The 26107-nt window shown below is 34.9% G+C and overlaps 1 protein-coding gene across 14 annotated transcripts in view; it reads right to left on the reverse strand.

The window, feature by feature from the left end:
- Window positions 1-26107, reverse strand: part of LOC149070988 (cell adhesion molecule Dscam1-like) — a 110432-nt gene that overhangs the window by 73913 nt on the left and 10412 nt on the right. Inside the window, exons 1-2 of one of the 14 annotated variants that reach the window (XM_089248390.1) lie at window positions 21774-21849; window positions 20922-21212 (exon numbers count right to left, since the gene is read on the reverse strand). The exons of 2 other annotated variants lie outside the window; for them this stretch is intronic. In XM_089248390.1, the coding sequence (XP_089104516.1) occupies window positions 20922-21212; window positions 21774-21834 (352 nt within the window). In that variant the 5' untranslated portion in view covers window positions 21835-21849. Of the gene's footprint in view, window positions 1-642; window positions 888-2848; window positions 3143-4081; window positions 4263-4841; window positions 5133-6077; window positions 6214-6982; window positions 7274-7978; window positions 8078-9086; window positions 9378-10158; window positions 10399-11018; window positions 11310-11919; window positions 12130-12786; window positions 13078-13613; window positions 13812-14356; window positions 14648-15423; window positions 15509-16344; window positions 16636-17936; window positions 18151-20921; window positions 21213-21773; window positions 21850-22679; window positions 22714-25423; window positions 25715-26107 lie in introns of those variants that run through there. 11 more of the 14 variants (XM_089248393.1, XM_089248387.1, XM_089248385.1 and 8 more) reach the window with 11 other exon arrangements.

The raw sequence follows: 26107 nt of genomic DNA on the forward strand, positions 1-26107 counted from the left end.
AGCTATAGTCATAATGTTTCTCATTGTTTCGACACCGAAATAAATACGAAATTTATTCTGCGTTAAAATAATGCAAAATATTTTATTAAAAAAGCAGTGATATAGATTAAACATGGCCAAAATTCATAACGAAAATTTCAAAATTGTTCAGGATAAATACTTTTTATAATAAAAGCAGTAAATATAAATTCAGTAAATTCATTGAACAGAAATAATCATTGAAATTATTTACAATTAATTATTTAAGCAATGTTTTGATAAAATCTTTTCAAAAGTTGTTGACACGAAACCACTCAGTCTAGAAACACTATTAAATCAATTACTAATTTGATATGAATAAAAAGTTTTATTGGGCAAAGGCAGTACATAGTCAAATCCCGTTTTAACGAATACCGTTATAGCGAAAATCTCGTTTTAACGAATACCGTTATAGCGAAAATCTCGTTTTAACGAACGCTTTTCTAATTCCCCCAGCCAAGTTTACATAGGAGCAATGCAAATACCTCGAAATATTTTTATAACGAACTGATTTCTTCGGTCTCTTAGAGTTGGTTATAACGGGATTCGACTGTATAAATTAGCATAGTTAAAATAAATTAAGTCAGGTTCATGTGGAATGGTATGTTGGAGTAAATTACTCACCTAAGTTCAAATCTGCTTGTAGTAGAAGTACGAGAAGAAGCATAGAAGGCGTCCATTGGAATAGCGCAATATTCACGACCATGTTTGACTGGCAATGATTATGGGCGCGTTCCAGATCCAAAAGCTTCCGAATTTAGTTTTGATCCATGTAACACAATACTGCCAGTTTCAAAATACTGCTTACAAAATCGTAATTACAAGACGAGTGTATATGATACCAATGCAAGACACACAAGTACTATAACGCATAACATACAATAGTGATGTATATAGGGACCAATATTCCATTGCATGACACAGCAGCGCCACACAGTGGACAAAAAGGAAAATGTAAAAATGAAAACACTTCTCTATAATTAATTGTATGTGAGCTTGGTCCCGGTAATTACAGAAAATAAATTTCAGGAACAAAATAAGTTCTCTGTAAAATGCGTGAATAAACTTGGCGTCTTCTCAGAATCTGTGCATGCTTCTAACATGAAAAGAAATGGTGATTTATAGTAAAATAAGTTAAAATCTGACCAATCGGAGATGCCGTTTAATGTCAAAAATACTCACCATTCAACGAGAGGACGCTGTGCCATTCGTCGGTGCCGTAAGCGTTTGATACGCGACAGGTGTAGTTGCCGTTGCTGTCCGCGTCCAGCTTGTCGATGGCCAGATTGGAAATGTATTCGTTGACCGATCCTTGGTTATCCTGTTCAATACTCTTACCGTCTTTGTAAAACAAGAACTTGAACGGCGGGCTTCCATCGGATATGGCGCAAGTAAAGTATCCTCTGGAACCCGTTTTCAAAGTTTTCGGGAAATGAAAAGGTATAATTTTTGGTGCATCGAGACCTGTTTTTGAACGGAACATTATTATAGCATCTGCATAACAAATAATCAGGATAGAGTAACAGGAAAAAGACACGCGCACACATAATCCAGATGTACACTCAGAAACGAAATTTAAATAATTTTATGGTGTAACCATATTTTTTTAAAAAAAGAAACCATGACCAAAAGAAAAATTAATTTAAAATTTTTCATTTTGGGTATTTAAACCTGGTTAGCACTTCAGATTGCTAACACTATTAGCATCATTTCCGGTACATAAACCGCTGATATCACGATTTTTATGGTGACCCATAGTGGCTTTATACGATGCTGGATCTCAAATTTCGCTTATTTTTGATTTGTGGCTCAACTAACGGAAATTATACTTCAACAATTTCCTAAAAATTTTTAACGTATATTATTATTAAAAAAATTATTCGGAGGAAAAATTATATTTATACAGGCCCGTCGTTTAGGGGGTTTGTTCCCCCCCCCCCGGCTTTTGAAAATACACTAAAAATGATATATATATACACACACACACAAATATATATGCATACATTGAGTACATGTTGTTTGCCCCCCTAGAAAAAGTTGAAATGACGGCCCTGCATTTATATATCCTCCGCTTTGGCATTTCTGACAAAAAATGAATGCCAAAATTCTACAATGATTGGAAACAATTATAGTAGTCAAATAATGTCGTTCAATGACTCACCTAAATTCAACTCCACTCGTAACAGAAACAGCAGCAGAGCAATTGAGAGAGTCCTCCGAGATGATGTGGCCATGTTTGTGTGCGACGCTAACACACCCCAGAATATTTCAAAAATAATATCTAGATCTTCATTGGAACCCGTAAAACAATTTACGAAACCACAATTGCAGTGCGAATGTAATAGATAATAACACCAAATTTATACAACTGTATCAAGATGCGAGACTGACATTATATATAAATATACAATAATAAGCATGTATACAAAGAGCAGATATATCTGTTATATGGCATAGCAGCGCCACATAGTGAAACGAAATGTAAGTAAAGATAGAAAATTATTTCAAAATATTTTGTAAAAAACAAATTACTATGGCTAATTTTTCCAGATTTCTTCGAAAAAAGCTGTGTGTTATCGTAGTAATCTTTTGTTATTGTTATGACTGAGAGCCCTTTCGTGGTCTCCGAAACCGACCAATAATATTTCGTGTTTCATAACCGCAATACTTATTGTACAATAAGAACACGCTGTGCCGTTCGACGGTATGGTACGCGTTTAAGCACGCACAATTGCCGTCGATGCTGAAGTTGAAGAATCTTTTGTGGGTGTCCCTGTTAAATTGGAAATTTTATAGAAAAAAGAATTTGTAAAGGCCAACTAGGCCTTACCCTTCATCAGAAGCATGTTGTGCTGCTCAGCGACACCAGCCGCGTTCGACACCCTGCAGCTGTAGTTCCCATTACTGTCCGAGCCGAGTTCGAGGATGACCAGATTGGATAGGTATTCGTCCACCATCTTGATGGAGATGTGTTGTCCTTCGACGAGGATCCTTCCGTCTTTCAGCCACTGGAAATGGAAAGGTGGCGTTCCTTCGACGACTGCACAAACAACTACAGCTCTTTTACCAGGGTTTAAATCTCCTGTGAAGGCGAAAGGGTTGATTTTTGGTCTCTCGGTGGTCCCTAAGAAAGGAAGTGATTATGGGATCAAATTTAGGATAAAGTGGCGAAAATACTCCAAGTGTTATCCGATAGTGAAATTGGAATTATTTTCTATGTATATATATATATATCAGGGATTCGCATTTTTCCAATGATAATATTTTTGTGTAGCTTCAATTTTAAACACCAAATTATTAAAAAAATAATTCTGAATTCTTTTGAAACACCAGTACAGTGAATGTGCATGCCTCAGGCAATGATTACAATAGAATTATGATTATGATGGAATGGAATCAATAATTATAATAAAAATTAGCAACTAAACTTCACAAGTTTCTAGAGGGAAATACTTCCAAGGCGGCCTTTTTTGGTAACGAAACTTCATACTCTCAACAGAAAAAAATATAAAAAATAAATCTGACAATTTTTCCAGCAACACTTCCGCTCAACAAAGACCTTCAAGAATCTTTTGAACGAAAATATCGATTAATAAATATTTCCAACAATGCTCATTATCTATCTGTTTCATCTCATGCCGTTTAAAATTTTAATAATGTTTCGAGTACAACGTTACCGAAATCCCAAGTCATATATTACTTTTTTAGATAAATTTAAACACTGTTGCAAACAATTGCTTTTGTTTCACAACAATTGTTTTTTTCAAACCGATATTAGTGTTTTTAACATTAAAAATTTTTTTGAATAGTTTTTCCTAGTAACAATGATTTTGTTGTTGTTCTTTAGTCTCAGCTTTGATCGATAACGTAAATAATGGATGCTTATCAATAATCCAAACCCAACAATGCCAATTTAGTCTACTTCGATTGAAAACGTTGATGCGATCCCTATTGTTATTTAATGTGATATATTTCATAAATGGCAAAAAGAGCAAAAACATTAACGAGGACTCAGAAGAAATTTCATTGTTACAAATATGACAAAATAAAATAGTGTACTTACCCCTCACATAAAAGAAAAGGGCTAAGAAGACAACAACACAACGCTTCATGTCCACACCCTTTACGACACACAGGAAAGATAATTTAGAGTAGTACAACAAACAAAATAAACGATTGTTACATCAGTCACTGAGTAAAACCACATCCATATAGTAACAAAGGCGACTGATTCACAAATTCAACAACAGTAATAACCTCTCAAGCAATATATTCATGGTGGTGTAGATGGTGTAAGTAGCGCCACACAGCGGCAGAAAACTAAAACACAGACACGGTATGAATCTCTAAAAAAATTATTTCTGTGACTTTATTGAAACAAATAGATATTTAATCGTAATATTGTGTAAAAAGTCCATCGAAAAAATTCATTGGCAATTGTTTGTTTCGATGGCAATCGTTCCTGGAATGAACTTCATGTGAAAAATTTTATCACTAATTTACGTGTTTGCGGTAAACTTATTTGCTGCCATCAAATTGTGTCCTTGATACAATACTATACCATGTATAGAATTATTACCATGAACGGAACGATTACCGTACAAAATTTTGTGACACTTTTTCACCCTAAAAAAAGCCAAAAATTATAATAAAGAATCGATTATGAATCACATCTCGACATTATCACTTCATTATCAAAGTGCGAGTCCTGCCGCAAGTATTCATTTATAAAAACAAACCTTAGTGTTGGACCAACACTAATAATACGTGGTATCGAAAGCTGAAAAAAAGGATGTTCTCATTATAAAACATTACATGATTACCCTTCATGAGCAGAACATCGTGTTTGGCGTCCGCTCCAGCCGAATTCGTCACCCTGCAAGTGTAGTTCCCGTTGCTGTCTGGACCGAGTTCCTTGATGACTAACGTTGACAGATACTCGTCCATCATCTTGATGGAAACGTCAACGTTCTCGACCAACATCTGTCCGTCCTTGAGCCATTGGAACTCGAACGGCGGAGTACCTTGCACAACCGTGCACGTTACAGCAGCTCTCATACCTACCGCGAAGTCACCGGTAAACACGAAAGGATTGACTTTCGGTTTCTGTACACCTGCAATTTAGCAAGCAATACCTTAAAAGAAATCATGCCGAGATCGCGTTAATCATGAAAGCATGATGAATCATCATCGGCAAAATGAATGAAAAGATTTTACGAATAAAACATATTCGTAAAATCTTTAGTTCTACGAATCAAGATTCATTTCTAATCAACAATATTCGCGATAGGAGGTTTTCTTCTCGGTTTACGATAATTGTAAAATATTAAACATCAATAATCAATTTGATTCATGACCATCATTACGCTATGCGGTTGTTAAATTCATGAAAACTTAGGCTTAGCATGAGATAAAATTATATTGAAAAAAACAAGAAGTTACTTGATAGTTAGGTACATATATAATATATACATTTATAGGACATATATATTATATATGTCTTAAAATTGGCAAAAATAATACTCCAGATCAGTGGCATCAGAGCACCCACGGTAATTTGTGACATGGGTCTCGGCACTCCCAGAAATGATTCACAAATAAAAATATTATGTAAAGGCCCAACCCACGGTTATATTCCGATACCTTTGCATATGAATGACCAAAAGAAGTAACCTGGGGACAGAGACTTCGAGGCCCGGGGTGCTGGAGCACCTTCGATGATTTATGGTTTGGGTCTGAACACCCTGAATTGATTCAGAAGTCAAAATTTCTTATATAAAGATCAAGACAAGCACCCACAAGTTCCAAACACTTCCGACGCCCCTGCTCCAGATTGAATGTTTTCTTATTCTTGGGTACGACCATTGGTTAAGACAAATATCGATCATATGATATGAATCATTATATAATGGATGAAATCTTTCTTACAAAAACAAATATTCTCTCACTCTGGAAATTTTATAAAAATTTTCGTTTAAAATTTTTTAAAAAAATCGTAATTTTGAACCTCATTTCTAATGTCTTATGATGATAAAAAATTCACACGTATTCGTACTTACCAGTCACATAAGAAATGACGGCTAAGAAGAAAATAACGTGACGCTTCATACCGACTGCCATTACGATACCCTTGATAAAGATGACATCCAAAAATGCAACAAAAATATTTTCAAACAGTCGAACCAAAACAACACAAAACACAACACTCATGAAAGAATATGGAAACGCATATGAAAGCACATTAACAATGGCGATTTACCTACTTATAATAACAACAATGTTAAATACCACCCGATACACTCATGACAGAGCAAGTAGCGCCACACAGTGACAGAAAATTAAAACACAGACACAGTAGGATCTCTGAAAAATATTTCTGTGACTTTACTGAAACGAATAAATGTTTAACAGCAACATTGCATGAAAGAAGAATCCACCAAAAAACATTTTCTAAAGCAATATTTTTATTTTTAACATGTGAAAGGAACCTCTTTTAAGAATTTTTCTATTATTTAAGTGTTTGTCGTAAACATGTTTACCTACCATCAAATTATGTGCGAGTGATATAAAACCAGGCCATGTAAATTTGTTATCAGGCAGGAACGATTAACGTACAAAATTTTGTTACAATAATTCACTTGAAAGCCAAAAATAATGATTGCGGATAGAATTTGAAACGCTATTGACCATGACCTCCCATCTTGCTGCAGTGCTTTCTGGCTTCACCTTTTCCGGGCCGCTGTATATTGAATTTATAGTATGAAGAACAAAAAAATAAGAATTTTGTCGGGCCGCATGACTAAGGCCCTGTCAGCCTCATCCTTTGGGGCTCATAGTCTGACTATGACTTTGTTATCAGAGAGGGTAAGAGTCCTATCGTAAATGTGTGTGTTAATTTATTAAAACACTGATAACTCGTCGTATCGAAAGCTAGAAAGAAAAAGTTCTAATTATAAAGCATTACCCTTCATAAGTAGAACATCGTGTTTGGCGTCCGCTCCGGCCGAATTCGTCACCCTGCAGGTATAATTTCCATTGCTGTCTGGACCGAGTTCGTTGATGACTAGATTAGACAGATACTCGTCCATCATCTTGATGGAAACGTCAACGTTCTCGACCAACATCTGTCCGTCCTTGAACCATTGGAACTCGAACGGCGGAGTACCTTGCACAACCGTGCACGTTACAGCAGCTCTCATACCTACCGCGAAGTCACCGGTAAACACGAAAGGATTGACTTTCGGTTTCTGTACACCTGCAATTTAGCAAGCAATACCTTAAAAGAAATCATGCCGAGATCGCGTTAATCATGAAAGCATGTGAATCATCATCAATAAAATGAATGTTTGATTCGTACATCCGTATTTGTTATGGACATCTTTTTATCCGTCGTTGGGCATTTTGCCTGTTGTTGTTTTGTATTTGTAAAATCTTTCGTAGAACTAGTCAAGATTCTTTTCCTAATCATCAATATCCGTGACAGGTTTTTCTCGCGGTTCACTATGATTCCATAATGTTAAACATCAACAATCAATTTTTATCACGACCATCATTACATACGCTATGCGGTCGTTAAATTCATGAAAATTTAGGCTTAGGATTATAGATTAATTTTATGACACGTTGACTTCAAGGTAATAATTCCGTTTACAAAAATTAACGTGAATAGACACTTGAAACACCAAATCAGCAAAAAGTAATATTCCAGAGTGTTTTCTATTTTATTCTTGGATACGACAATTGGTCAAGATGGATATCGACCATAATGACATGATATATCATCATGAATGGAATCTTTCTTACACAAAAAAATACATAAATATATCCTTATTCCGTAAATTTTATAAAACTTAGCATTTTAAATGGGGAAAAAATTGTAATTTTATTAAAAATTCATTTTTGATGTCTTACGATGATATTAAAGTTAAAATTATATATACGTATATGTATTTGTACTTACCAGTCACATAAGAAATGACGGCTAAGATAACAATGTGATGCTTCATGTTGACTCCCACAACGAAACACCTCAAAAACGACGACATACAATGCAAGTAAAGTCTTTCATACAGTTTACTAAAACAGCACAATACTCAACATGGAAACGCATATGAAAGCATATTAACACAATGGCGATTCTCATACTAACATCAGTGTACCAACGATACACTCATGGCAGTGCAAGTAGCGCCACACAGTGACAGGAAATTAAAACACACACAGTTCATATTGAAAATATTTTTTAATGCCTTACAAATCCAAGAAAAAACCAAATAATCAATATGAATAATCAAAGATTATTCCGATAATTTATCTTTAAAATATTTTCGATTCTGATGAATTTGACACATTGAATCTCTTCAAAGAAAAAGTAACTTTGATACATTTCTCTGAAGAAAGAGTGTTTATATGTGCGACGGAAAAGTTTCAAATTTTAGTGTTGCAAATATTTGAATCAGTTTGTATCTAATGCAGTGATATTGATTAAAAACATGCATCATGATGAATAAAAATGGTTATCGAACCGTTTGCTGAAAATAATCTATATGTAATAAAATTTATATTAATTAACAGATAATCAAAAATCATTGAAATGGTATATTACTCTATGGATATTTCTTTCGATTATATGATAATATTTTACGCTTTATTGCACCAATATAGCATGAGAAAATTAGTAAATGTCCACCATTATTACTTTTCATGAGCTATGATTATTATTAAAAGAGGTAAAATTCTGATGCACGAGAAAAGTTCAACGCACCAATTAAATCGATCGTTTTTACACCATTGATGGACTTTTATCAAACTTGTATAGTCTAATCCCGACCTAATATTTGGTAATCAACTATCTCAATTTCAAAACACATGTTGAATTTCATCTAAGTGAAAAAAAACCACATTAAGCATATCGAATATTGGTTGTAGATTATCATATAATAACAATTATTTTCGTTTTAGCTTATCAAAACTGAAGAACTGTTTTTGTTTTTCGAAGATGTTCCACATTTTTACGCCAACCATATTATCTTTAAGCAACTAAATTAAAAACCATGACATTACATTACCCTTCATGAGAAGAACGTCATGTTTTGCGTCCGCTCCGGCCGGATTGGAAACCCTGCAGGTGTAGTTCCCATTGCTGTCTGGACCGAGTTCCTTGATTACTAGATTAGACAGATACTCGTCAACGTTCTTGATTGAAACGTCAACGTTTTCGACTAACCTTTGTCCGTCCTTGAACCATTGGAACTCGAACGGCGGAGTTCCTTGCACAACGGCACACATAATAGCCGCTCTCATACCAACTGAGAGTTCTCCATTAAATGCGATTTGATTGACTTTCGGTTTCTGTATTCCTGCATATGAACATGAAAAAAAACCGAATATATTAATGTTAAAGTATTGTTCAATGTTTCTCAGTGTAATTATATAATTCCCCTATTAATTACCGAGGTTGTGTGTAATAAACGGGGGGGGGGAGAGCAAATGTAAATAACACAAATTTTTCACTGAACGGGCTGTAGCAATCGCTCCCATTACCCTCGCTCTGCATCCTCTATGCCCATTATTATAAATCCCCAACCACCGTGTATAAAATAGTGACAAACTGACAAGGTTAAAAACGAATTTTTGAATCTACGATTTTCAAAATATTGACACTGACAACTGATTTGTCAAAATTACTATTAAATTCACATTATATTTAGTCATGAATATCAAATTTATACCCTAACCACTGATACTATAAGTATTTTTGATAATCGATCGAAATGTTATTTTAGGCTTTGCAATTAGCTTTAGGAAAAAAGCACTGCTAAACCTTTGAAAAAACTCACACTAATAATATTAAGATCATTACATAATGTCCAAGTGAAGGTTCTTGTCTTCTCTTGTGAACGGCCATCGATCAGGACAAAAATTAATTATTGGGCTCGATAACTGTCATGAATATGATTTTTGTTCGTAGTACGTAATTGTCTCTATATGTATAATAAGTAAATTACAATCATCACTAAAATACATTTCAGATGGATAAGATATTAGTTTCGTTTTTAAATTTTTTTCTTATCACATGAATAATATCAGTTTATGTACTTTATCAAAAGATATGCATACTAACGTATATTCCCCACTTACCAGTCACATAAGAGATGAGGGCTAAGAGGAGAACAACGCAACGCTTTATGCTGGTTCTCATGGCACTGATAAGATGGCTTCAATAGCGGGCTGCGGCAAAAGTACTGTTAATATTCACACTTACGATTAATGCAAACAGATCATTACATAAGTATCACGATTCTGTCAGCACATAAGAACACGCAATGTGTGTGACAATGGCGATGCACACATTAGATTATAGAACTATCAAATATACTTGAATTGATGCAAGTAGCGCCACATTGCGGCAGAAAATTTAAACACAGACGCTTAAGAATTCTACAATTTCATTTTTTCTTTACTTCTTATTTTTCTTTCTTTACTTTGACAACTTTTTTTTAAGCAATCATACAACTAAAATATGAGTCGTACGTTACTATTTTCTCCTTCACACAATCGGCTGCCGCAGTTATTAATATAATTTGGTGAAGGAATGCCACGAGTGAAACTGTTCACTTATCATTTTTAATAAATGCATAGCCCAAGATGATAGCCCATAAATGATGGCCCAAGTTTGATTTTATGCAATTATAATCAAAATTTGAACAAATGTGTTCGTTGGTTCAACCAACACATACACACACACATTTTGGGCTTTGATTGTCAAATAACCAAAAAACAATAATAATGCATTAACATTTTATAGGTAGCTTGTGAGCAAATGTTGCATGAAATCGTATATATATCTGTTATGTCATCATATATGTTTCGTGCGCGAATGATTACAACAAACTTGTTTGAAGCAAACAAAGAATACATTTCTTTCTTCAATGACCCCCTATAACGATATAGAGAGTGAGGTGTGCAATAAACTAAAATATATTTTTTCAATACATTACCCTTCATGAGCAGAACATCGTGTTTGGCGTCCGCTCCGGCCGAGTTCGAAACCCTGCAGGTGTAGTTCCCATTGCTGTCTGGGCCGAGTTCGTTGATGGCAAGAGTAGATAGATAATCATCGACGTTCTTGATGGAAACGTCGACGTTCTCGACCAATCTCTGTCCATCTTTGAACCACTGGAACTCGAACGGTGGAGTTCCTTGCACGACTGTGCATATCACCGCGGCTCTCATGCCTAGTGCAACGTCACCAGCAAACGTGAATTGATTTACTTTTGGTTTCTCTATACCTGCATTTGGAAATATTGAGATATCTCATTGAATATCAAATTTTTGTTTTCTCAGTACATCATTAATTATTGAAAAAGTTGAATTTTTTTCTAATTACGATATCAATATTTTTTTGTTTAATTAACTGCCTTCATGGCGTGTAAGTTTCAGTTAAATTTAAGCTGACCTACTAAAGTGTATTTAAATCACATTATTCACCACTCAAAATTTCATGATAAAGCAGGCCTGGAAAAAGAAAGCCAAAAAATGGTCGATAGGCACGTTAATTATCGATTCGGTACTTTCTTTTCTGAGACAATCTTACTTATCATTGCTACAATTGTAGTTTATGTGTAAATGTAAGATATAATTACATTTTTTCATACCAAAGTTGATTAAGATCCGATACTTAACTTTCATCATGAGTGAAGTGTTTTTCATTCATGATATCTGATTATATATGGGCCAATTTATTTATTCTTCACTCAAACGAGCAGATATTAGATATAAATTGAAACATCATACAATTACTAGGGAAAGCAGAAACGTATGAAATTTGTTTCAAAAATCAAATGCAGTGATAAATTTCAGTGATAAAATGAGAATAAAATAGCATTCATTTCTACTTACCAGTCACGCAAGAGATGAGGGCTAAGAAGATAACATGACGCTTCATATCTATTCTCATCATGTAGTGTTGAAAAGTTGGTTCTCACTGTCACGAACTACTCAATTATCACATTTATGATTAACAAATGATTATTAAACTCCATTAAACGTTAGTACAGGAGTGTTTACACAGTGTTCAAGTGTGATGACAATGGCGATTCACACGCATACATACATTTCATACAAAAATACACAATATAACAATAATGCCAAATATACTCAACATGATTCAAGTAGCGCCACATAGCGACAGGAAATCGAAACACAGACAATTCGAGAATGCTTTACTTATTCTACTTTCTCAAGAATTCCTGAAATAAATTAGCGTTATTCTCTCGATGCCGTTCTGGTCATCCAATTCGTCAGTGATGACCAGAATTGAAGTGAAAATCAATGTTTCTCCCACCTTTTATCAAGTTTTCGTTTTCTTCACATAATTATTTCAAATATTATTCATCACTAAAGACTTACATAGATAAGACTGTTAATAATCATTGACTCAGTCAATCACGTAAACGTGACTTATAACTAAATTGAGTGCAAAGATGATCAAATAATATTGAACATTGATTATTGAAAATCACTACGACACTATTTTTTTTGTGTCATTTCAGGTGAACGTATCCAGGTACTTCAATTGATAAATCAAAAAGAGAAAACTACATAATACATTGAATAGCACTGAAATTGCTAGTCGAACTGCATCTACTTCAACTGAACATATTATTTTATTACTTCTAAAAGCGAAAAAATTATTTTTTTAATCATGGAAATTCCATGACAAACACAGGATATTTAATGAACGAAAATATGTTTTTATTACGTTACCCTTCATGAGCAGAACATCGTGTTTTGCGTCTGCTCCGGCAGAATTGGAAACCCTACAGGTGTAGTTTCCGTTGCTGTCTGGACCGAGTTCCCTGATCACCAACGTCGATAGATACTCGTCTATTATCTTTATAGAAACGTCAACGTCCTCGACCAATTTCTGTCCATCCTTGAACCATTGGAACTCGAACGGTGGAGTTCCTTGAACAACGTTACAAGTCACTGCAGCTCTCATGCCTAATGCAACGTCACCAGAGAACGCGAATTGATTGACTTTCGGTTTCTCTACACCTAAATAGGAAGAAATTAAGCTGATATCTCATTGATCAAAATTACCATAATTATCAGTTAATTATTTGAAAAACTATTAAATAAAACGGTTTTTTTCTCCAAGTAACCTTTGAAATTAGGATTCACGATGTCATAACTTTACACCTGAGTTTAATGAAGCTGCCATTTTTCCATTTAATCTGAATCGTCATCATTTGTATACTGTGTATGATGAATTAAAAATTCACACACACACACACATATATGAGCTTAAATCTCGTAAATGACCTCTTTTAAAAACGAGTGTTAGTCAAAACAAAATTATTACGATGTGATAATTCATCTTACTAAAAAAACATTTTCTATACAAGTCTGTCAATTACGGTATTAAGACTAACTATTACAACCAGCTTTGGCAATTAGGGTCAACCATCGATCACAAAAAAAAATTTATGCACATTTACGCACATCATACTCAGTCTACGCGAATAGCCTAATAGCCTCTATGAATAGCTACAAAATAGCCTAAATATAAAATTGCACTTTCTCCTACTTACCAGTCACATAAGAAGTGAGGGCTAAGAAGATCACAACATGACACTTCATGAAGACTCCCATCACAAAAACCTGGATAATCACAGCTTCTATTGCGCAAGTAATACTTTGAATTATTAGTATGAGAGCTTAACACTTGATTCATAAACACAAAGCATTAAAAAACACTGTCAGGTAATCACAATGGCGATTCACACATTGAACTACAATAATGCCAAACACAGTATACTCATAACGGTGTAAGTAGCGCCACACAGTGACAGGAAACGCAAACACAGACAATTTGCTAAAAAAAATATCTCTCTCTTTATTCTGTTTTCCTTTTGATGGTGTGTTTAAATACATGAAATAGATGTTTCTATCTTCTCTCACGAGTAATTAAAGTCAATGAATTGCGGAATTTTCACAAAATTCCAAAGCATTTATGAATATTCATAACTATTATTGGAAAAATATTCTCTAAAGAAAATTAATGCAGTAGTTGCTTTCGAAATTGTTATCTGATAATGATCACCAAAAAAATTGATTGAAAGAACTACCGAATTCGTGAGCAATGAATAAACAATTCAAAAAATGTATACCAGATGCCATGAGCATCTGCAAAAAAAGTGAATATGATTCAATGTTCATTATTATTACCTTGAAGAATGTAAAACTGAAATTCTTCCACTAGAAAACTTTTTAATCCTTGAAAAAAGACGTTAGAGAGGGGAAATCAACAAAAATCTCATTAGTACATCATTACCCTTCATAAGCAGAACATCGTGTTTAGCGTCCGCTCCAGCTGGATTCGAAACCCTGCAGGTGTAATTTCCATTGCTGTCTGGACCGAGTTCGTTGATGGCAAGAGTAGATAGATAATCGTCGACGTTCTTGATGGAAACGTCAATGTTTTCGACCAATCTCTGTCCGTCTTTGAACCACTGGAACTCGAACGGTGGAGTTCCTTCGAAAACAGAACACAGTACAGCTGCTCTTTTACCCATTACAAATTCACCAGTGAATGCAAACTTGTTGAGTTTCGGTTTCTCCATTCCTACACGTAAATAAAGTAAATCGATGATAAAAATAAAACTACGTAAATTATGAATTTAAAATCACCCATAATTGATTAAATAAGAATTAAATCGGGGTAAATGTCATCCAAAAGCTCTTCGTAAAGAAATTATTAATCTACACTTATGACGTTGCCGGTGTGTGTGGCCTCCAATATATAGAGAAATACTCATTATATTCTCTAATATTCTTATTTGCATTATAAACAATTTGCGGGCATCATTAACATCCATTATGGGCCTCCAGTATTTTGAATGGAAAACTATATACAGTCGAATCCCGCTTCAACGAATACCGTTATAGCGAAAATCTCGTTTTTACGAACACTTTTTTAATCCTCCAAAAAAGTTTACGTAGAAACAATGCTAAAACCTGGAATTCCTTTGTAACTAAATTTCGTTACAACGAAGTGATTTCTCCGGTCGGTCTCTTACAGTTCGTTAAAACGGGATTCGACTGTATATGAATTTTAAATTACGTTAGGTTTAGATTCACGCTTTGGAACAGAAAAATCTCAACCATACAAATGCGGATGCTTTTTCTTTTCAATGACTAACGTAAGGTATTGTGATATCGATCGTGAGACAATTGCATTCTAATCCATTCACGAATTTAATTTTCCTATCATTTTAATAACTTCTCTCACGAAAATATTTCTCAGAAAATCAAACTTTCAAAACATTGTAGTAAAATCCTTAAAATCAAATATCTTATTAGTTATTGAGAAATAGTAAATTATGTATGGAATTTACTTACCAGTCACACAGGAGATGAGGGCTAAGATGACAGTAAAACAACACTTTGTCGTGACTTCCATAATGCAACCCGTTGATGCGTCGCTTCACAGGACAACAAACGATATACTCAATAATTAATCAAAACGTCAATATACTTGGTTCATAAAAACAAGTCTCTAGAAAACACTGCGTCCGTACATGATAACACATGAGCCATTAATAAACAATGGCGATTCACATATTCAAACACAATAACGCCGAATGTACTCATCATGGTGTAAGTAGCGCCACACAGTGGCAGAAAATCTAAATAAAGACAAACATCTAAGTGAGGACACGTTTTATTCTGATCTTTTTTCGACGAATTTTTTGCTGCAATTAAATCCGAGTTATTTTTTAAAGTTAGTTTTATTGCCGTGATGAGTTTCTCTTCCGCAATAATGAAAAATGTTAAACATTTTCTAATTTTTAATATACCCTTTTAATTGAAGCATAACTTTGAACTGCATTTACAAACATGATTTTATGCGTTTTAAAATAAGTTTATGTTCGAAAATGTTTATACAAAGATGAGAAATTTGATTCAATTTGAAACCATTGAAAAGTCATTATTTAGTATGTCATTGATATGCTAATTACGAAAATTAAAAAACAGATATACAGAATCACACTTTCAAATAATAAACTATTTATTTCGAAGATCGTTCTTTTGTTGAAAAATTAACATTTCTCCATTTTTCTATTTCGTTCTCATACCGTTGCTTTGCCTCTATTACTGATTGGTGATTCCAGCCATGGAAATAAACACGACGAGCAAATACTGTATTATACGGCGAACGCGATTTTGAAAACTGTACACGCGGTTTTTAAAACGCCTTTTCTAAAACAAAAAAGGAATAGAAAAACTGAGTATATATAAATTATTATCCCATATCATTACCCTTCATGAGCAGAACATCGTGCTTGGCGTCCGCTCCGGCAGAGTTCGAAACCCTGCAGGTGTAGTTTCCGTTGCTCTCTGGACCGAGTTCCTGGATGACCAAGTTAGATATATATTCATCGACGTTCTTGATGGATACGTCAACGGTTTCGGCCAATCTTTGACCATCCTTGAACCATTGGAACTCGAATGGTGGAGTTCCTTGCACAACAGTACACACAATTGCGGCTCTCATCCCTACCGCGAGTTCTCCGACAAATGCTATTTGGTTCACTTTCGGTTTCTGCATTCCTGAATATCAACAAGAATGAAATTAATACATTCGAATGTTTTCAAGCAATATTTAACACACATAGAATTATTATCATATTATATGCTTATGGATTATATCACCAGCGCGTTATGTAATAGTCGTATATGTTTGAGGGGAGCAAAATTTTCACTACAGTGAAGTTAGTTTTGCACGCATATAGTGAAGTGCTCAACTGATCCACTTCAACGAAATTTTACTCCAAACGCAAATATTAGTGTTCTTTTTCTAAATTCCGAACAATTTCGCGTAAGCGTTATGCCCAATACCGTCTTAACTGTCTCACTTGAGTACGGCCCGGGAGCCAAAAAATCATTTGAAATGTCTTCAATAAAGTCTGCCTAAAATGTGCTTATGATAAAGGTAATAGGCACCTTTAACGCCTTTATACGATTTCGTACAATGATTTCCGAGAGTATGTTTGTTGTAAATTGGTATATAGGTAGGTATGCTTTTGGTAGGCAGAATATCATTTCGTTAGTGGCCCCATGCTGCTGCTAGGAGCCATTCAAGTACTACGTCAGTTGATTTTTAGCCATTTTCGACCCCCCCCCCTCTTCCCACCTCGACAGCAAAAGTCAGCAAAACTCTGCCCCCCCCCTTCTTCCTCGTCAGCATTGCTTCCCCCTACCTCCTAACGCATATTGTTATGGGCATATTGCATATTAACGCATATTGTTATGGGCATATGACTAGCTGAGTGGACACAAAACAGTTTAGCCGACCCTTCCCCGCAATAAGTGAGACACGAAGTGCTGGTGGCGATCTACATCAGTGGGAGGTTATGTTACTTCACGTGCCTACAAACTAGAGAAAGGTTTCCCTATATAATTTTTGACATTCCCTGTAAATATGCCCCCCCCCATCATCAAAAGTCAGTAAATCCATTCGAAACCCCCACCCTCCTCGATGCTGACGTAATACTTGAACGGCCCCGTAAGACGGCCCACGATATGCTTATCAATCCCCCCAATCAGCATGCATAATTCAAACGCATGATATCCATCAAATAATGATTCCTTATAATAAGTTTTCTGAAAGAAATTTCTGACTATAGGTCATTACGAAAATCAATCATTGCATATTTTATCGCTTTTTTTTTCATATGAACGATTCGAAAAATTTAAATCGAAATTTTGCAAAATGGCTACATACACTATCATGAAATGCGTTTGAGATACAAGGTGATATCAAATTTTGCAAGATTTCATAAGCGTGTATCACAATGCATAATATTACTTGATGCACTATGTTGAAGCATAATAATTCATAAGCTACTTACCAGTCACAACGGAGATGAGGGCTAAGAAGATAGCACTGCAACACTTCATGTTCGCTTTCATGACGATGCTAACATGCCTCCCAGAACAGCAAAGAGTTCTTTTAATAATCACTCTTAAGGTAAATCCAGCAGAACATTTTATAATTCATCAAAAAACAACACATAAAACAATGCGAAGAATGATGGCGATTCAGACACACATAAACGTATTGAACAACAATAATATGGCAAGTACAATCAACACGATGCAAGTAGCGCCACATAGCGGCAGGAAATTCAAACACAGACAAATCAAAAACGTTTCTTTTATTCTTTTTTCAAAACAAAATTCCCTGGAATAAAAATTATTCTGATGATTCTGTGACTAAAATAATGACCAAAAAATTGAAAATTTGCCTGAGTTTCCCAAATTTTTTTTTTCTTCACATAATGCCTTTCTATGAGAATTATTTATATCAGAGCTTCTCTACCTGTGATTCGCAGACCACCGAGGGAGGGCGTGAATACGTTGTAAGGGATCCGCGGGATCATTTTCATTTACCACCACTGCAAGAATGACACATTTTGTGCTGTGAAATGGTAGTTCATTCAATTTTCTATGATGTGCAAATTTTAAGAAAAGCAATACATCTTGGATTTTATGGGAGGGCGGCGTTGAAAATGGGCGTTCTGAAGCTACAGAGAGTCCGCAGAGCATTAACCTGCACCACAGGACGTCTGCGATGCATTTTAGGGGGTCCACGGCAGCAAATTATCAAAGATCTTAAAAGTGTGGAATGATTTATAAACAGTAATTCATTAAAGAATTCGAATTAAGAAATTCTTGGCAGCCATGAAATTATCCGATATCGATAATTATCGAAATGTTTGCAGAGATAATCATATTGGATCCTGACAATCAAGAATCTACACGTAAATATTTCATATATGTAGTTCCGTCGAAATAGAGCCACTATGGCTATAATAGAGCCACTCCCACAATGGACACTCCGCGTTAGTGGACACCTTTAACAATCACTTGTTTGAATTACTTCGATGGCCCTCAGTGTATTTTACTATTCATTAAACAGACACTCCTCGTTAGTGGGAAAAATTTTCTGTCCCGTGAGTGTCCATTATCGAGAGGTTCCACTGTATCTGTAGATACGTTATTAAAGTATAAAGCTCTTCCCTTGCTAAAGCAAAAAGAGCACTATTGTGAGCAATAAATATGACACTGAATATATCCAGTCGAACGAAATTCTTTTGTGTGAATACAACATATTGTTTAGACCTATTAAAATACCTATTGAAAGAACGTTATAGCAAACACCATAGACCTTCAAAAAAACTAAAAAGAACACAAAACGTTACCCTTCATGAGCAGAACATCGTGTTTGGCGTCTGCTCCAGCCGAATTCGAAACCCTGCAGGTCCGTTGCTGTCTGGACCGAGTTGTCTGATAGCAAGATTAGATAGATACTCGTCCATCACCTTGATGGAAACATCAACGTTCTCGACCAATCTCTCGCCATCCTGTATAACCATAGGAACTCGAATGGCGGAGTTCCTTGCGCAACTGTGCATGTCACTGCAGCTCTCATTCTCAGTGCAATGTCACCAGAGAACGTGAATTGGTTGACTTTCGGTTTCTCTACACCTAAATATGATTTCAAGAAATTGAATATCAATCAATCATTCGTGACTGTATTGAAGAGCTCGCGATTCTTCTAATTTACCATTTAAATTAGGACAAAATTCTTATAAACGACTCTCGTAAAGTTATATGTGGGATCAGTCCGACTGAGGTGATGAATTCGATATTTAATCGACCGTCTTTATGTCGTGTGGTCATGAATTACATTTATTAAGTTAATTCGAACCTCGGCAAAAAAATCAGAAAAAAATTACGTAATGAATATGTGATTCAAAAATTACGCATTATTTTTGCAAAGCAAATTATTCTCATCCCTAATATCGTAATTTTGGTATTCATCAATTTTGAATGACCTCTGGTCAATTCAAAAATAACTATGATGTGAAATCTTATCGTGAATTGAAATTTTCTCACATTAATGGTAAAAAAATTGATCAAATCTATTACAAAATAGGTATCGTTGACACAGGTGTTATCAAATCACTTATTAAATTCCTTTTCAAATGCAATATAATGCACACTGCCAGCTAAAGTGTTATGGCAAAATAAAAATCATTATGTTATTGTTATACAAGGGTAAAAATTGCATACTTACCAGTCACGTAAGAGATGAGGGCAAAAATGATTAAACGTGATACTTCGTGCTTACTCCCATCATGAAAACGTTGATAACGATGGTATAATGGATCATAAAGTATATTAAAAAAATTTTAATATTATTAATTACCAGAGTTTATGATTCGCTTCATCAAAACAAAGAAACAAAAAACTTCATCAATACATCTAAACGCATATTTAGGTGTGATCATAGTGGTGATTCACACGTATTTAACTACATTCATGCAAATATACTTATAGCGATGTAAGTAACGCTCGCTACACAGTGATAGAAAATGCAAATACAGACAAATTTTCAAAAACACTTCTTTTTTCTGTGCTTTTCTTTTGATGAAATTCTGAAATAAAATTATTGATAACACATAGTTTCATTTTGTAATTTCGGAAGCTAATGAGAATCTAGACTGTTCAAAACCATTTCCAAAGTAACAAATCGTTATCAGAGAAATATTGAGGGGGAAAACCATAGATACTATATTGAGCGCAAAGAAATATCGAATTGTTGAATAATGAACAGTGATCATCTAACCAAAAGGCACTTACAGAATACACTCACTACAGTACAGAATGGATTCATGAAAAAGAAATTGAAGATGAGCATAAAGTCAGTACGTCCCTGCGAATACACCATTTCTGAGAGTTAGACATTGCTTTCTCAGAGAAATATTCGACTTCAAACTGGAAGAATTTTAAAAACAAAATGTTTGAAACAAATATTCATCACTCGTTACCTTTCATGAGCAAAACATCGTGTTTGGCGTCTGCTCCGGCCGAGTTCGAAACCCTGCAGCTGTAGTTCCCGTTGCTGTCTGGACCGAGTTCTCGGATGACAAGATTAGACAGATATTCATCGACGTTGTTGATGAAAACGTCGTCGTTCTCGACCAGTCTTTGGCCGTCTTTGAACCACTGGAACTCGAACGGGGGAGTTCCTTCCAGAACCGAGCACATTACAGCTGCTCTTTTACCCATTAAAAACTCACCAGTGAATGCAAACTTATTGAGTTTCGGTTTCTCGATTCCTAAACGTGAATTAAATTAAATTATAGCAAAAACATGTATTTATATAAATTATGAATTGAAGATCACACTGATAATTGATTCAATAATGATTATTATATCGGTAAACTTCCATTCATAAATGCCGTAAAAAAATTATTTATCTCTTCTTAATCTCTATAACAATGCTAGTGACCACCAATAGAAAAACACTCATCGTTCTCTACCATTCTTATATCCATTATAAACAACATTCCCTATGGCCAGTCAGTATTTTAGGATGCACAAATTAATGAAAAAAATTAATTGCATTATGTTTAGATTCTCGTTTTGGAACACAAAACTCTTAACTGTATAAATGTGATTGCTTTTCTTTCAATGACTAACGTAAAGTATTGATATCGATCGCGAGACAGTCTAATTAATCCATTCACGAATCTAATTTTCCTATCAATTTAATAATTTTTCTCACGAAAATATTTCTCAGAAAGTTAAAGTTTCTAAATATTTTAAAATACTTAAAATTGAATATCTTATGAGAAAATAGTAAAACATGAATGGGAAGTTCTATTTATTATACTTACCAGTCACATAGGAGACGAGTGCTAAGATGACAATAAAATGACGCGTTGTGTCGTTTTCCATGATGAAGCCCGTTGATACGACGGCTTACAGTTCAAAAACGATATAGTCAATAATTAATCAAAAGGTTAACACTTAGTTCATAAAAACAAGTCACTAGAAAACACCGTAAGTATATAATAATAACACATGAGCCACTAATAACAATAGCGATTCACATATTCACCTACGATAACGCTGAATATACTCATCATGGTGTAAGTACCGCCACACAGTGGCAGAAAATCCAAATAAAGACAAACGCGGCCCGAGAATATACTTCTTTTATTCGTATCATTTCTCGATAAATTCTTGAAATAAAATCAACGATAAATTATTCATTCTAGTTGATTTTATTGATATGATCAGTTTCTGTTTGCCTCCAGAATAACCAAAGTTTTTCAAATTTTCTATGAATTTTTAGATCTCTTTGATTGAATCATTGCTACGAAAAGAACTCAGGAACATGATTTTACATACATAATAGAACTGGAAATGTTTGTTAAGACTTGGACAAACATCATGGACTTGTAGAATTGTGAGCAAAGATTGTGAGCAACATTGAAAAGCCATCATATTGTATGCATGTTGTCAACACGCTAATTATTGAAATAGTAAACAGAAATTTACAAAATTACTTTTTTACAGATTAACCAATTTATTCCACGAAACTCATTTAGATTGTTATTTTGTTGAAAAATACACATTTTTGAAATTTCTTTTTCGTTCTTATACCGTTCGCCAACCTCGGCTACATTACTGACTGAATAAAAAGAACGAGCATGGCAAACATTATATGGTGAAAGCAATTGTCTACTGTAAAACAAAACGTATAGAAACTAAGTAGAAGTTAATCATTACATCATTACCCTTCATGAGCAAAACATCGTGTTTTGCGTCCGCTCCTGCCGAATTCGAAACCCTGCAGGTGTAGTTCCCATTGCTGTCTGGACCGAGTTCCTTGATGACTAGATTAGATAGGTACTCGTCCACTATTTTGACGGAAACGTCAACGTTCTCGAACAATCTCTGTCCGTCTTTGAACCACTGGAACTCGAACGGAGGAGTCCCTTCGAGAACCGAGCACATTACTGCTGCTCTTTTGCCCATTACAAACTCACCCGAAAAAGCAAACTTGTTGAGTTTTGGTTTCTCGATTCCTGTACGTGAAGAAAACGGGGCATTGAAAATATACATATCATAAATTTACATAATAAATATGAATTCTGGTAAATTTGAACTCTAGTTAGAGGAAAAATATAATTTACAGCAATTACAATTTACTTAAATTATGTAGTTTTTAAGACGTTTTCAATGATCATGAACAAAAAAAGTCTTTGTCATATTCTCCACCACCATTAAATTAACATTATGGTCATCGTCTAGATCTGTTATGGGCTATCAATTTCGCGTTTAGACAATGAAGTTGACAGTACATTAAAGAGAACAGTAAAGTTTTGTTTACGTGTTTGTAATTGAATCAAGTTTGAATTTAAGTTTTCATCAAAAATATCTGATGGTATCTAAATAAAAGACCGTTGGTAGGGATGGATATCGATCGTGTAAATATTGCAATGATTGATTTATTCATGAATCAAATTTTTTGGCGATAAAAATTATTTTGACGTTCTCAAATGATACATGTTATTTTTAAACGATTACTATGATATTTGTTTAAAAAAAAAATGTGCAATATCAATTAATGGATCGTATAATATAAGTACTTACCAGTCACATGAGAGATGAGGACGAAGATGATAATGACATGACGCATCGTGTCGCTTCTCATTATAAAAGACGTTGACATATCGGCTCACAATACACTATAAGTGCTATTCTCGATAATTATTCAGTAAGTATTTACAACAACACAAGATTCATATTTCATGTGAGAAAAACTGTTTCGTGTACCTCTCCTGAGGCACATAAGTAAGTATATAACAATGGCGATTCGTCTATTAAACTACAACGCCAACAACAATGCAAAATTCACTCATCATGTGTAGTGTAGGTAGCGCCACATAGTGGTAGAAAATTTAAACACAGACAACTTACTCTAGGATACTTTTTTTTTTATTCTACTCTTTGTTGGAAAAAAGAACCGAAATTCCGATTCTGATATTCTTCTTGCGAATAATTAAACATGGGTATAATATGAATTGTCAAAATTTCCAGATGTTTTCGTTCAAAATCCATTCAAGTTATGACTTTTGTTCAGAAATACAGGGTGGACGTAAGGTTCTGCACACAGTTTAAAAATTGATAACTAGTCAATAGACATAAAGAGGTGTGGTTTACACTGAAATACTTATCATGGCCTAGGGATTTTTTGTTTGATAAATTAAAAAAAAGGTCGAATTTGACTTACTGGTGGCGCTGTAAAATAAAAAACTCGACGTAACACAAAATGTAACACAGACAGTGTATAACTAACGTTTATGACGATTCGCGTTTCGTAAAACTATCATGTTTCCACATGAACATCCTTCCACCCGTTTAGATGTAGCCCGAGCTAAAAAAGGTGCTCATATTGAAGTATCATCGTTTTATGTCTCGCCAATCTTCATAAATATTAATTATGCTCAGTTTATGAACATTTTTTATGTACAGGGTGGGCAAAAAGTCCGCAGAAACTTTACAAATGCATAAAAACCGGGAAAATAACCGAAATAAAAAACGCTTTGCAGGATTAGCATCGCTAGGTCACGGGAATTTTTTAAGACAGGAAAAAAAACCTAAAAGAAACAGCCAATAGGTGGCGCTGACGTACACAAGTCAAAGAAAAGATACGCAAATAACGATCAGAATGCCTCCAAATCGTTTATTACGGCAGTATGTGTTTCACATGACCACCACCACAAGGGATAACACTCTGTGTCACAAATCCAGCAACGGCAGAGTGCAGCAGGTTCGATGACACCTCTCGGTGGATCGCATCTTTCAGTTCCGACAGATTGGACACACCGGTCCGATACACTTTTCTTTGACTTGTGTGCGTCAGCGCCACCTATCGGCTGTTTTTTTAGTTATTTTTCTCCTGTCTTAAAAAAAGTTCCCGTGACCTAGGGATGCTAACCCTGCAAACCGTTTTTTATTTCGGTTATTTTTCCGGTTTTTACGCACTTTTTGCCCACCCTGTATTACGGCGAGCTTTTCGTTTTGCAGTGCCACCCGTGAGTGAAATTTGGACTTTCATTAATTTGTCAAAAAAGACAACGACTCTAGGTCATGAAAAGTATTTTTGTGCAAATCGCACCGTTTTATGTCGATTGGTTGATTTGTTATTAAATTTTAAAATGTGTCCAAGACTACTCATCACTCTGTATATGCATGTGAGACATTGGACAAGAAAATAAAATTATTGCAAAGACCGCGAAATTGCGAAATCTTGCGCAAACATTAAATAATGACATGGTAAAATTATCGCTCTATGTGTGTACCATAAACTTTCAAAATCGCAAAGGCTAAAAATGAAAAAAACTTGCAGGATTTCGCTCACGGGTATATAATAAACACATTTGAACTTGATTCTCTTTAGAAATCCTCGGCTACTAGAAAACAAGCGATTTCATATTTAAGGAGAGAAAAATAGATTCCCATAAAACTTCATTACCCTTCATGAGCAAAATATCGTGTTTGGCGTCCGCTCCGGCCGAGTTCGAAACCCTGCAGCTGTAGTTCCCATTGCTGTCTGGACCGAGTTCTCGGATGACAAGATTAGACAGATATTCGTCGACGCTGTTGATGAAAACGTCGTCGTCCTCGACCAGTCTTTGGCCGTCTTTGAACCACTGGAACTCGAACGGGGGAGTTCCTTCGAGAACCGTACACGTAACGACAGCTCTTTTACCCATCACAAACTCACCAGTAAATGCAAACTTGTTGAGTTTCGGTTTCTCGATTCCTATGTTTGAGAATAAAAACGTACTTAATAGGATCATTAACGTTATAAAATGCGTTTCAATCAGTGAAATTTGGACTTGACTGTCAACTTGAAAAAAAAAATCGTTTGAATCAATGTTAGTGTTAATATATTGATAGTTAGGTTAGTATATTATAAGTATATACAGTAGGGTCACAGTTAACAGACGCGGGGCCCGGTGCAAAAATTATAGCGAGGAAAGGTGCATCTCAACAATTTCGGGGTACCAAAAAATGTTTAGAGCCCCCCTCCTCTTTGAACCGATTTATATATTTAGCGGGATAAGGGCACCTATTATTTCAGAATAGTCAGGAATGCTGAGAAATGTCCATGGAAAAAATTATGAACACACAATTAAATGTGAATTAACACAAA

This window comes from Pholcus phalangioides, unplaced genomic scaffold, assembly GCF_987345545.1.
Source record: "Pholcus phalangioides strain wild (caught in Gottingen) unplaced genomic scaffold, Ppha-v1.0 ptg000020l_1, whole genome shotgun sequence".
NCBI lineage: Eukaryota > Metazoa > Arthropoda > Arachnida > Araneae > Pholcidae > Pholcus > Pholcus phalangioides.